This window comes from Astyanax mexicanus, chromosome 8 (assembly GCF_023375975.1).
Source record: "Astyanax mexicanus isolate ESR-SI-001 chromosome 8, AstMex3_surface, whole genome shotgun sequence".
Classification (NCBI taxonomy): Eukaryota; Metazoa; Chordata; class Actinopteri; order Characiformes; family Acestrorhamphidae; genus Astyanax; species Astyanax mexicanus.
Window position 1 is genome coordinate 44527786 of NC_064415.1, and position 14892 is coordinate 44542677.

General features: G+C 37.6%; 1 protein-coding gene across 1 annotated transcript; it reads left to right on the forward strand.

Moving 5' to 3' along the window:
* Nucleotides 1-210: 210 nt before the first annotated feature.
* gpr160 (G protein-coupled receptor 160) lies at nt 211-14505 on the forward strand. The gene is made up of 2 exons (XM_007234361.4): nt 211-315; nt 12731-14505. Exon 2 carries the CDS (start codon nt 12940-12942, stop codon nt 13819-13821), a length of 882 nt encoding a protein of 293 aa, XP_007234423.2. The 5' UTR covers nt 211-315; nt 12731-12939; the 3' UTR covers nt 13822-14505.
* Nucleotides 14506-14892: the final 387 nt, after the last annotated feature.

Genomic DNA, 14892 nt, shown 5'->3' on the forward strand with positions numbered 1-14892 from the left:
AATAATAATAATAATAATAATAATAATAATAATAATAATAATAATAATAATAATAAAAATGTGCTGGATTATTTAGATTTTTATAGGTGGTGGGAATGGGCTTCCATACTGTCCCGCTGCGGCTCAATACTGTGCAGTGTTTGTACAGAGCTGAACATGTGGAGCTCAGGAGTCCCGGTTTCTGCTGCTGAACTGGTTAGGTGTCTTTTTTAGTTTCTGAAAACCCCATGCTATAAATTCCAGAGTCACAGAGATGTGGGCTCAGTACTGTCATCGCCTGTGGACTTCAGCAGCGGCTCTGTTGGTGTTGTCAGGGTAAGCGCCCATGTTTATTTGATCATAAATGAGGGAATATTAGTAGAAAAAAATCAGAAAGGAACATGTAAATGCAAAATTACTAATGTAATGTGTTTATCAATATTATGCATGATAACATACAGCACATTAATGAATTAACACACCACTGTAGCAGAGCCCATGCTCACAGGTGCTGCCAATCAGATGCCAATCAGGACCTGAGGGTATCAGAAGCTTACAACAAGTGACAATATCAACAGCAAAATACGCTGACCATTTAAAAGGGAAATAAACAGAATTTTCAACGGTATAAGATTTATTGCCAAGAAGCATTGTTACAACAAATAAATTAATCTACCAAAATCTACCAAAAACAAATTTCCTTCCTTTGGTGCTCTGTTTATGTATGTGTTTCTGAATAATTCTAACCTATATTTGACTTAAAACTAACCCCAGCCTTAGAAGTAGATCAAACAAACTTTATTTGTTGATTAAGAAAGTGATTCAATATTACATATCTGTAAGTGAAAACAGAAGCTAAGAAAGCAAGTCTTTAGGAATGATCAAGTCCTGACGCTAATCCAGTAGAAGTGCTGTGCACAAAGAGGTGAAACCAGGTACTGAAATCAAAGGTTTACACACTTTTGTCACTTACAAATATATGTAGTATCAAACAAAAACTGTAACAGGACTGAAAAAGAAAGTATCTGATGTCAACAAGGCAGGGGAAAACTGTACAAGGAAACCAAATGTTTTCATCTCAAAGATTCAACAGTGCATGCTGTTATTAAGAAACGGAATATCAGTGGAACTGGAGGCGTAGATAAGATCATTTAAGCACAAAGAAGCCTGTCTTAGAGAACTGCTTATTTGCTTATGTGACAGGAAAAACAAAACTCACTTATGACTGGCAGGAACTCGCAGGTTTAGCTACAAAAAATGCTAAACTATAGCGTGATCCTAAGACACAAGACTGGGAAAGTTCCCGCACTTTAACCAAAATTCATCATTTTGAGTGACATGACCCAGTGGGCTGTCATTAATGTGATCAATATTGACTTCTGAGTTTAACATACTGGAAAATACTAAAATACAGCATATTGTGGCGTGGAAGAGGAAGGAGGACTCGTGAGACTCATTTGCGAGTACTCAACAGCTCTTTATTAACAGGCTTGTCACTCACTTATAGCCTTTAACAAAGCTAGGAGAGCGAAACCCAACTGCTCACACAGCCTAAACAGCCCTAATGTCACTAAACCAACTAGGAATCTACCGGATGGTAGATTCAGAGTGGTGCCCACCACTCTGCATAACCCCACCTAAAAGGGAGGCCCCACACCTGACATCCACTCACACACAGGCACACAGAGGCGGGCACACACACACACACACACAGACGCCACAATATGAAATGTGCCATTAGCTGTCTATATGTCACACGTTTACAATTTTCTTTTCAATTATCTGTTAAATTCAGCAAGTAAACAGTAGTTGTGTATTAGAATGTTCAGAAGTGTGTCTGTGCAGATGATGCAATACAAACCATTTTATCCTAAACAAAACACCAGTAATACGAGTCCTAACTCAAGTTCATGACCTCTGCAATGAAGGTTTTATTAATAAAAACTATAATCTCACATATTAGCTATGTAGAGTTAACTATAGTTAACTATAATATCAGATACATTTATATTACTCACATATCTGTAATGTCATTTTCACTTTTTTTCTAGTACAAATCATAGTAACATATATCTGCAATTTAATTCTGTCCATATCCATACACCAGATCCATATATATCATCACTTTTTAATGAAAAACCTGTATCTCCAAAACAGCAACTTTACAGGAGCGTGATAAAACCTCCTTAACTTTCAATGGAAGTCAATGTAAAGAAAAATAATTTCAGGTCTTTTTTTTTTTTTTTTTTTTGCCCGCCACCACCCCCCCTCTTCGGAGGACCAATTTTACTTTATTGTTTATTAAAAGTTTATACAAAGTTTTAGGTAGTGTGAGCATTGTGACAAGAAGACAAGAAAAAAAAGAAAAAAATAAAGAAAAAAAATGGAATCAAAAATAAAAACTAAATTAAGAAAAAAGTGGGGAGTAGTGGGGAAAAAAAAGGGGGGAGGATGAGGAAGAGAAAAAAAAATGTAGTAATAATAATAATAATAATAATAATAATAATAATAATAATAATAATTGAAGCAAACAAAACCATTTGTAAACCATAAGAGAAACAGGAGAGGGAAAGAGAGAGAAGAAAAAAAAAATCTAAATATTTACAGAAAAGAAAGAATAGAGAAATAGATAATGAAGATATATACACATACATATATATATATTTTTCCCTTGTTTGATGTTATGTGGGATTAGATAGAGAGAAGAGAAAATAGTTAGAGAGAGAGAGAGAGAGAGATAGTAGAGAGATAGTATCTGCCCTGTGTGTGTGATTGTGTGTGTGAGAGGGTACAGGAACATTCGGCTATAGGTTTTAGATTTACGGGATGGTTATTGTTCAAAATGGCTGTGTTAGTGGTGTATGAGTGATCTGTGTGTGTTAGTGGTGTATGAGTGATCTGTGTGTGAGAGCTGATGAAGTCACTGATGTAAAAGGTTGTTTAGTGCTGTCCATGTGTTCATGTGTTCTTGAGTTCTGTTTTTAGTAGATGCTGATATTTGTTCCATTTCTATATGTTCTTTGAGTGAGTTTTCCCAGTGATTGATTGTGATGTTTCCTCTTGATTTCCAGTTTGTTAGGATGGTTTTTTTGGCGATGGTTAGCGCCACCAAAAGTGCCCTGGTTTCCTCCTGGTTTAGATTTGTGTTTGAAGTGTCTCCTAGCAGACAGAGTGATGGGGATGGGGGGGTGGGCTGTTTCAATAGTGGCGTTAGGTGGTTTACAATCAATTGCCAGAAGTGTTTGACAGGTGGACAGTACCATAGAGAGTGCATGTAATTGTCTGCGGTGTTTAATGAACAGTGTGTACAGATTTCAGAGTCTATTAATCCCATTTTATGTAGTTTTTGTCTAGTGTAGTGAACTCTGTGGATAACTTTATATTGTATAAGGTGGAGGTTAGTATTGTTAGTCATGCTAAATGTGTTTTTAAGAATGTTAGTCCAGAAATCAGCAGTGAGAGTAATTAGGAGATCTTCTTCCCATTTCGTTGTTGGTACAGAGATTGTTTGATCTAACTGAGATAAAAACCTGTAAATTTTAGATAGGGTTTTGTTTGATGGGGATATATTGAGAAATTCTGAGAATGGTGGAGATAATTCTAGCGTTACTTTATTCTTAATTCTTGAGTTTAGTACTGATCTAAGTTGTAGGTATTCTAGAAATTGATTGCTCTCAATGCCGTATTTCTGTTTTAGGTGTGCCATTGTTACCAGGTTATTGTTCATAAGGATGTGATGTAAGTGTGTAATACCTTTTTCTTTCCATTTGTGTAATTTTGATGTTTTGTTAGTGGCAGGGAAGTCAGGGTTGTGCCATATGGGTGAGTATTTGGTGGGTGTGAGGGGGGTGTTAGTGCTCTTGTGCAGCTTCCACCAAGCTGTAAGAGTTGATGCTATCATTGGGTTTTTGAAACAGGGGTGGCGTTTGAGTGTTGTGCTGATAAATGGTAAGTCTGAGATTTGTATTTCATTACTCATTGTTTGTTCTATCTCTTTCCATGTTTCATCTGTATGATTTGGTTGTATCCATTTAATTATATACTGTAATTGATTTGCAGAGAAGTATTGTTGAAAATTAGGTGCTTCAAGTCCTCCCTGAGTTCTATGTTTTTGTAATGTTGTTAACTTAATTCTAGGTGATTTGTTTTTCCAGTAAAATTTGGAGATGATTGAGTCTAAAGTTCTGAACCAGGTAGGTGGGGGTTGGATGGGGATCATTGAGAAGAGGTAGTTTATTTTTGGTAAAACTGTCATTTTGATAGTGGATATTCTGCCAGAAAGGGATAGTGGGAGGTTCATCCAGCGTTGGAGGTCATTATTTACAGTTGTGAGTAGTGGACTGAAGTTAAGTGTGTGGAGCTCGGATAGCTTGGTGGAAACTTTGATGCCTAGGTATGTGATGTGTTGCATGCACATAGGGATAGGTAGAGACTGAGTTACTGTATCTGATAGGTTCATATTAAATGGTAGAATGGTGGATTTGGTCCAGTTAATGGAGTAATCTGAAATTTTGGAGAATTTTTCAATTATTTGTATAGTTTGAGGAATTGAAGAGAGTGGGTTTTGTAGGAACAATAGAATATCGTCTGCATACAGGCTGATTTTGTGTTCTGTGGTGTTGGTCCGGATCCCTCTGATATTTGGGCTTTGTCGTAAAGCTGCTGCTAGTGGTTCTATGAAAATTGAGAATAGGAGGGGGGAGAGGGGGCATCCTTGCCTGGTACCTCTGTGCAAAGTGAAATTCTGTGATATTAGTCCATTAGTATTGACTGTGGCCTTGGGTGAAGTGTAAAGTGTTTTAATCCAGTCGATAAATGATTCTCCGAAACCTAATTTATGTAAAGTAGTGAAGAGGAATTTCCAATTGACTTTATCAAAGGCTTTCTCTGCGTCTAATGTAACTATTGCTGTCTCTAGTTGATGGAGTGTTGTGTGGTGTATCAGATTGAGTAGTCTGCGCATGTTGGTAGTGGAGTGTCTTCCTTTAATGAAGCCGGTCTGATCAGGATGTATAAGTGATGGGATAACTTTTTCCAATCTGGTGGCTAGGGCCTTACTTATGATCTTTGTGTCTGTGTTGATGAGTGATAGTGGGCGGTAACTGGAGGGTAAGGTGGGATCTTTATTAGCTTTGAGATGAAGTGAAATTGTTGCCGTATTCATTTCTGTTGATAATCTCTTTTTGTGTTTTATTTCCGTGATCAATCTACTGAATATTGGAGAGAGTATTGTCCAGAAGTGTTTATAGAATTCAGTGGGAAAGCCATCTGGTCCAGGTGCTTTATTATTAGACATTTGACAGAGTGCATTATGGAGTTCTTTTGATGTTAACGGTTTTTCTAATATGCTTTTTTGTTCTTCAGTTAATTTTGGTAGCTTTATGTTATTGAGAAAATTGTGGATATCTGCAAGGTCTGGTTCATGGTCTGATGAGTATAGAGATTTATAGAAGTTTCTAAATATTTGATTTATTTCTTCTGGTGTTTGTCTAATTTTTCCGACCTCGTCTTTGATTGCTGGGATTTTTGTTTTTTCTTTATTGTGTTTTACTTGGTTAGCTAAGAATTTTCCAGACTTGTTATTGTGTTCAAAATGTTCATACCTGAGTTGTTGTATTAGAAACTGAGTCTTCTTGTTTATGAGTTCATTATATTGTGATTTACATTCGCTCAGCTCCTTCTTATTTTTTTCTGTTGGGTTTTTTATTATTTCATTAGATAGTTCCTTAATTTTCCGTTGTAGGTTGGTCTCGTTTTTTGTATCTTTCTTTTTCTTGTAAGCGGAGTATGAGATGATTTTGCCTCGTAATACAGCTTTCCCAGTTTCCCATAGTAGAGTCGGGGGGGTTTCTGGAGAGTCATTTATTTTCAGGAAGGATGCCCACTCTTTTCTGAGAATTGCTGGTTAGGAAGAAGTCAATGCGGGAGTGAGAGTGGTGAACTGGTGAGTGAAAAGAGAATTCCTTGGAGGCTGGGTTTTTGAGGCGCCAACCATCACTGAGCCCTAGGTCTGCCATGTATTGTTTAATGGTGTCTGAGGATTGCCATTGACGTGTGTTGTGTGTACTGGTAAGTCTATCTAAGTCTGGGTTGATTACTGTATTGAAGTCACCTCCAATTATAATTGTGGAATCAGAGATGTTGGATATCTGGTTGAAGAGCTTATGGAAAAAAGATGGGTCATCAGTATTTGGTCCGTATATGCTTGCAATTGTTAAGGGGGTGTTACTGATGTTAATGTCTATTATAATATATCTTCCTTCTGGGTCTGATAGTGTGGTGTTATGTGTGTAGGGGATTTTTTTATGTATAAGAATGGATACGCCTCTTTGTTTAGAATTATAGTAGGCTGAGAATACATGATTATAGTGTAGTGATTTTAGTTTGTGATGATTTGTTTCAGATAGATGAGTTTCTTGTAGTAGACAGATATCTGCTTTCAGTGTAGTGAGATGGTGTAATACCTTTGTCTGTTTACTCTGTGTGCCTATACCACGAATGTTCCAGGTTACAAACTTGAGTGAAGACATGTTATGAAGCCTTGATTTTTAGTGTTTATCAATGGTATGGTTTGTTCGTGTAGTGTGTTGTGCTGTGTATATGGGCAGAGATACATCTGTGAGATCTGGGGTATATGATAGTAGCAAGAGAGAGGTTGATAATGAGAAAAAATACAGGAAGGGTTAAATAGAGTTGAAGGCAGATAGAGGAGAGAGAGAGAAAAAAAAGAAGGGAAATAAAAACAGGAACATTGAAAGGAAAAATGTGGCTTGGTGAGATATACATGCTAAGAAAGGGAGACGTTTGGTGCATTGAATAATTCCTAATTATGTCCTATGTTTTTTAGTTTGGATTTTGTGTTTGTATGGATGGTTGTACTTGTGGTTGTGGGTGTATTAGAGAGAGAGAGAGAGAGAGAGAGAGAGATAGATAGCAAGAGAGAGAGGGGATCGCAAGGAATGATCTATAGTAGAGATTAAATATGAGAGCGCGCATGACATAGATCGCGTGCCCAGAGGAGACGCGGGAGCGAGTAAGAGAGGTAAATGTGAGATGGTTTAGAAGCTCATACATTTTGTGGTGGAGGAGAAACTGAGATGAATATAATAATAAACATGGTACGTTACATACGATGGACGCGCGCGCGAGAGAGATCTTTTTTCAGGTCTTTTTTGAGAATTTTTATTGGTCTGTTCATCAATAAAGTTTGACAAAGTGTAAAGGACAGTCTATGATTTCAAATAATGTAATAAACTAAAAATAAAAAATGGAGATATTTGCTTTTACTGGACATTGATGATATTTTAATTAAAGAATCCCAAATAAATAAATAACCTACCGTCATAATAATCTCATTATCAACATATCATACAAAAATTAGACCTGATCTCACTCATATCTACGAGGCTGAAGTTGGTTTGATATTCGCAGCTCCAGATTCGTTTGGCTCGATATTCGCAGCCTCGTATTCCCCGGCTGAAGTTGGTTTGATATTCGCAGCTGCCGCTTCACTGAACCACCGTGAACTAAAGGGAGCGTTCACAAACACCCGCTGTTTATATTAAACACCTCACAGATCAACACTGAAGGAGATAGAATGAAGAAAAGCAGTACATCTGTTTATTAACAATGTAAATATACAATATCTTATTAAATGTAATTTTATATACACGACCTTTCATCACTTATTTTCTCCAGTTTTACTTACAACATGAATTGGCTTTTCTAGTGTAATTCATTCATTTCCTTTTTTTTTTATAATTTTATTTCTAATTTTTTCCCATTTTCTCCCCAATTTACACGGCCAATTACCCAACCCATTCATTAGGACTCCCCCTATCACTAGTGATACCTCAACACACCAGGAGGGTGAAGACTAGCACATGCTTCCTCCGATACATGTGAAGTCAGCCACCGCTTCTTTTCGAGCTGCTGCTGATGCAGCATTACCGAGCAGCCAGCGCGCTTGGAGGAAAGCGCAGCGGCTCGGCTCCAGTACATCAGCTCACAGACGCCCCGTGCTGCAGACATCCCCGTAGGAGTGATGTGGGGAGAGAGCGCCATCTACCCACCCAGAGGGAGCAGGGCCAATTTTGCTCCCTCTGACGCCGGCAGCTTGATGGCAAAGCTGCATGAGCTGGGGTTCGAACCGGCGACCTCCTGCTCATAGTGGCAGCGCTTTAGACCGCTGGACCACTCGGCGCCCATTCATTCATTTCCTGAGTAAAAAATATCTGAAATAGAGATTTAGCCTCCTACTTTCAAGAAAACCTGGCATTATCCTGTCCGGAGCTAATTGTATATTGTAAAATATTTATTTTAATTACTGAATTTATAATTATATATTATAATAAGTAATAAAAATATATATTTAATAAAATTATATTTTAAAAGCCATTGCGCTCAAAAAATATGAGGCAGATGTTCAAGTGTGATTTTGAAGAACTTTTTCATGTTGGGCCAGAACAAATACACATGATCTGAAGAGTACTAGTCTTCTACTTTAAGGAAAACTTGGAATTAGCCTGGCCCGAGCTGATTTTATACTTTAAAATGAACTGGCAACATGGTATAACGACCCATAATGCACATTTTTTTTTATGTAAAGCTGATGTTCTAGTGTGATTTTGAAGGACTTTTTCATCTTGGGCCAGACCAAATACACATGATCTGAAGAGTACTAGTCTTCTACTTTAAGAAAAACCTGGAATTAGCCTGGCCCGAGCTGATTTTATACTTTAAAATGAACTGGCAACATGGTATAACGACCCATAATGCACATTTTTTTTTATGTAAAGCTGATGTTCCAGAGTGATTTTGAAGGACTTTTTAATCTTGGGCCAGACCAAATACACATGATCTGAAGAGTACTAGTCTTCTACTTTAAGAAAAACCTGGAATTAGCCTGGCCCGAGCTGATTTTATACTTTAAAATGAACTGGCAACATAGCATACCGATCCATAATGCACAAAAAAATTGAATATAAAGCTGATGTTCTAGTGTGATTTTGAAGGACTTTTTAATCTTGGGCCAGACCAAATACACATGATCTGAAGAGTACTAGTCTTCTACTTTAAGGAAAACCTGGAATTAGCCTGGCCCGAGCTGATTTTATACTTTAAAATGAACTGGCAATATGGAATACCGATCCATAATGCACAAATTTTTTTATGTAAAGCTGATGTTCCAGAGTGATTTTGAAGGACTTTTTAATCTTGGGCCAGACCAAATACACATGATCTGAAGAGTACTAGTCTTCTACTTTAAGGAAAACCTGGAAGTAGCCTGGCCCAAGCTGATTTTATACTTTAAAATGAACTGGCAACATAGCATACCGATCCATAATGCACAAAAAAATTGAATATAAAGCTGATGTTCTAGTGTGATTTTGAAGGACTTTTTAATCTTGGGCCAGACCAAATACACATGATCTGAAGAGTACTAGTCTTCTACTTTAAGAAAAACCTGGAATTAGCCTGGCCCGAGCTGATTTTATACTTTAAAATGAACTGGCAATATGGAATACCGATCCATAATGCACAAATTTTTTTATGTAAAGCTGATGTTCCAGAGTGATTTTGAAGGACTTTTTCATATTGGGCCAGACCAAACACACATGATCTAAAGAGTACTAGTCTTCTACTTTAAGGAAAGCCTGGAAATAGCCTGGCCCAAGCTGATTTTATACTTTAAAATGAACTGGCAACATGGTATAATGAGCCATAATGCACAATGTTTTATGTAAAGCTGATGTTCTAGTGTGATTTTGAAGAACTTTTTCATCTTGGGCCAGACCAAATACACATGATCTGAAGAGAACTAGTCTTCTACTTTAAGAAAAACCTGGAATTAGCCTGGCCCGAGCTGATTTTATACTTTAAAATGAACTGGCAATATGGCATACCAATCCATAAAGCACAATTTTTTTTATGTAAAGCTGATGTTCCAGTGTGATTTTGAAGGACTTTTTCATCTTGGGCCAGACCATATACACATGATCTAAATAGTACTAGTCTTCTACTTTAAGGAAATTTTGGGATTTGCCTGGCCCGAGCTGATTTTAGACTGCACAATTAATTGGCAACATGGCAGCACAAAAAAAATATTATTTAAAGCTGATATTCCAGTATTGATTTTGGACTTTTTTTTCAGACCAAATACACGTAAGATGAAGAGTTCTGGTATTCTCAAAATCAATGCTTTATATTCATTGTTTCTGTGCAAAATGGCTTTCATGTCATGTTGCCAATTAATTTTAAAGGATAAAATCAGCTCGGGCCAGGCTAATTCCAAGTTTTCCTTAAAGTAGAAGACTAGTTCTCTTCAGATCATGTGTATTTGTTCTGGCCCAATATTAAAAAGTCCTTCAAAATCACACTAGAACATCAGCTTTATATTCAATTTTTTTGTGCATTATGGATCGGTAGGCCATGTTGCCAGTTCATTTTAAAGTATAAAATCAGCTCGGGCCAGGCTAATTCCAGGTTTTCATTAAAGTAGAAGACTAGTTCTCTTCAGATCATGTGTATTTGGTCTGGCCCAAGATGAAAAAGTACTTCAAAATCACACTGGAACATCAGCTTTACATAAAACATTGTGCATTATGGCTCATTATACCATGTTGCCAGTTCATTTTAAAGTATAAAATCAGCTTGGGCCAGGCTAATTCCAGGTTTTCCTTAAAGTAGAAGACTAGTTCTCTTCAGATCATGTGTATTTGTTCTGGCCCAAGATTAAAAAGTCCTTCAAAATCACACTAGAACATCAGCTTTATATTCATTTTTTTTTGTGCATTATGGATCGGTATGCTATGTTGCCAGTTCATTTTAAAGTATAAAATCAGCTCGGGCCAGGCTAATTCCAGGTGTTTCTTAAAGTAGAAGACTAGTACTCTTCAGATCATGTGTATTTGTTCTGGCCCAACATGAAAAAGTCCTTCAAAATCACACTAGAACATCAGCTTTACATAAAAAAAATGTGCATTATGGGTCGTTATACCATGTTGCCAGTTCATTTTAAAGTATAAAATCAGCTCGGGCCAGGCTAATTCCAGGTTTTCCTTAAAGTAGAAGACTAGTTCTCTTCAGATCATGTGTATTTGGTCTGGCCCAAGATTAAAAAGTCCTTCAAAATCACACTAGAACATCAGCTTTATATTCAATTTTTTTGTGCATTATGGATCGGTATGCTATGTTGCCAGTTCATTTTAAAGTATAAAATCAGCTTGGGCCAGGCTAATTCCAGGTTTTCCTTAAAGTAGAAGACTAGTACTCTTCAGATCATGTGTATTTGTTCTGGCCCAACATGAAAAAGTTCTTCAAAATCACACTTGAACATCTGCCTCATATTTTTTGAGCGCAATGGCTTTTAAAATATAATTGTATTAAATATATATTTTTATTACTTATTATAATATATAATTATAAATTCAGTAATTAAAATAAATATTTTACAATATACAATTAGCTCCGGACAGGATAATGCCAGGTTTTCTTGAAAGTAGGAGGCTAAATCTCTATTTCAGATATTTTTACTCAGGAAATGAATGAATTACACTAGAAAAGCCAATTCATGTTGTAAGTAAAACTGGAGAAAATAAGTGATGAAAGGTCGTGTATATAAAATTACATTTAATAAGATATTGTATATTTACATTGTTAATAAACAGATGTACTGCTTTTCTTCATTCTATCTCCTTCAGTGTTGATCTGTGAGGTGTTTAATATAAACAGCGGGTGTTTGTGAACGCTCCCTTTAGTTCACGGTGGTTCAGTGAAGCGGCAGCTGCGAATATCAAACCAACTTCAGCCGGGGAATACGAGGCTGCGAATATCGAGCCAAACGAATCTGGAGCTGCGAATATCAAACCAACTTCAGCCGGGGAATACGAGGCTGCGAATATCGAGCCAAACGAATCTGGAGCTGCGAATATCAAACCAACTTCAGCCTCGTCTCATATCTGACCTCTCTTTTGCCCATTGTGTTTTTTCTTAGTTCACAAAGTTGTCCTAAAATGACAATAATATTGCTATTTTGTGGTTATGTTTGAAACAAAATAATATGTAATCCAAACAAAATCCAAAATAATATTATCCAAACAATAATAGCTATCAAAACAGGCCTATTAACATATGACTGTTCAGAATGCCATGTGATTAGTCAGAAGTGGTTCATGATACTTAGTATTTATCACAATGTATTGACACGCAGACAAAATGCGTCATTAGTGCCAGATTCTTAAAAACTGCTGTTTCTTTAAATATTATTTCATGCATATTTCAGAGTACAAAATGTTTTCTGCATCTCATTTGGTTTTACCCTGTAATGAAATGTACATTTGGGTCAGTGTCCTTTAAGCTCAGGTAAGTTTCTTGATATGCTTGGAAAATCATATCGTCAATACGATCAGAAAAGCACTTGATGTGACTTATTTATTCTGAAAAATGTTGTTAACATGCACAGATGAGTATGTTGTATGAGGACTAAAAGAAGAGACTGCACTGTTTAATACATACTGTAACTTTTAGTTCTGCCTGAGAAACTGGATTTGCCAGCCTGATAGAATCATGCAAATGTGCTGTTTGCTTTATTTAGTCCATTCCTATAGCACAGTAAAGACATCGTTGTTTGTGACAACAGGTTGTGTGTGTTGTGTGGGGAGGGGAAATGGCATTAGTAGAAGGCAGGCATTGTTGGCGATGCTGTGGTCATGGCTCACACCAACAGGTTCCATTTCATTCCATTCTACAGAGGAAGGTGTGTCCTGCTGGTCGGAGCTGGAGCATGTGTTCAGTGCAGTTCATGAAGGAGAGCTGGCAATGGATCTGAGCGTTTATTCAAACCAGGCTGGGCCTGTTCACACACCTTCTCCACTCAGGTTTGAGCTTTTTTTCTCTGTGCTGGGTGTGTCCACATGCTGACAGTGTGCTGGTTCCCCAGAGCTGACCTGAGGTCTCCCGATGGAGGTGTCATTGCCCACCCTGCTGCTGGTGCTGTGGCTGAAGGCTGTGCTGGACTGGGCCATGGTTCTGATCCAGTGGCCCCATGTGGTGCGCAGCTTCTGTGGTTTCTTCTGCATCTCTTTGGCTTTGATTGACACCATCCTGGATGTGCTGGTCACACAGCTTTTCCTCGTGGAGGACCTGTACATCTCAAACTTGCACTTCACCAGGTACCATGTGTGCCTTCTGGTCCAGGCTACAGGATTTGTCTACAGTGTCCTGCAGTGGCCTGTATTTCTGCTTATAGGACTTGACATCTACAGGACACAGTCCACCGTGGAGGTCAGCTGGACCCGAAAACTCATCTACGTCTGCGGAACAGCACTTCTTTGGAGTCTGACTATGTTTTACGTCTTCTGGAGGGCCGATTTCAGCCCAGTAACAGGGGACGACCCTCAACATCTACAGTGCATATTGATTGGCAGCTCCCAGAGCAGCCAGGTGGCCACAGTGGTGCTGGTAGCAGTGACTGGTCTCGTTCTCTACACATACACCCATAAATACGACGAAAGGGGTCAAGAGGACCTGAGGCACTCAGTGTTCTCTTTCCTCAGCAACTGGAGCTTCTTCCTGGCCCTGCTGGTGCTCCTTCTGATGTTCCAGGCCGAGATCCCAGCCTACTTGGACATGAACGTGCCCTGGCTCGACCTCCTGCACAGTTTCCACATCTTGCTGACTCTGAACAGCTGCTCTTGTTTGCTGTGCTCTGAGAAAGAAGGGGATTTAGAGGGCAAACGAGAGACATGGCTGGAAAACTTCACTGATGTGAGTGTGGCAGGTAGGGATATCAAGGGAAGAGATTTTCTCCAAAATTCTTTGCAAAATAAAAGTGTGATTTAAATTGAGCCCTTTCAGCGTACAATAATTTATTACAATTTCTGTCTTTTATGTAATAAAATTACAAAAAAAAAGTGTTTTAGACTTTTCCATCATAAGGGCACTCAAAATAAAATAACTTACAATACATAAAAAGCTATAGGTTTCACCCAGAATAAGGTTCTTAGTTGAAAGTGCTCATTGTTCACAGTAATAATGATTTTAAAAAAGTTTTGAGAAGATTTTGGGTCTAAAACGTGATACAAAAAATACTCCCAAGTGAAAATGTGAATTCACATTACTTTATCATCATCATCATTCCATATAAAAGCACTGTTTTACACCAAACCTGATTCATGCAGATAAATCAAATCAAATCAAATCAAATCAAATTTATTTGTATAGCGCTTTTTACAACTGGCCAATAGATAATTTTTTTCTTCAACACGTTCACAGCATGACTGTATTTGTAGACACACAGCTCTCTGCAGCAATTCAAAAGAAACAATGCAAGGATTTTAAGGATTCCTAGGATTTTCCTCTGCATTACGTTTGGATGTGTGTCTGGCTTAAGGAGGAAACGCTTACTGTCCCTTCAGACAATGGATGAAGAGCAGATTAGAGTGATTGAATTTAAAATATCTGTTTTTGTTGCCTTATATTTCTCTGCAGATGTGAAAGTGTTGTAAATAAATGTTATTAATCATTTCATGCAGAGTATTCATTTACACCTTCAAACACTCAAATGTAAATTTTATATATATTCCTGTCACACTGTCAATCAATACAGGTTTCCTAGGTTTTAGTCACATGATGCTTTTGCTGTGCCCACCATTTTTGATACCCAATTTCTGGCTTTGCCAGTGCCAAAATGGTGAAAGATGGCTCAAACCTTTAGACACTAGTACCATTCTTTTTTTGTTTAAAGAATCATTGCACCCTTTCTGTAAAATGTATAAACTTCATCTCACTTCTCAAATATCACTGTCTATCTGCAATATGTTACACTTAACTGAAATTGCTGATACAAATAACCAATGATTTATAAACTAAGATCATTAAAAATGTTCAGGGGTGACCAAACTTTTTCATACC

Excerpts from the sequence above, each read along its gene's own strand:
- gpr160 (XM_007234361.4), top strand. The coding sequence starts at position 12,940 with ATGGAGGTGTCATTGCCCACCCTGCTGCTGGTGCTGTGGCTGAAGGCT.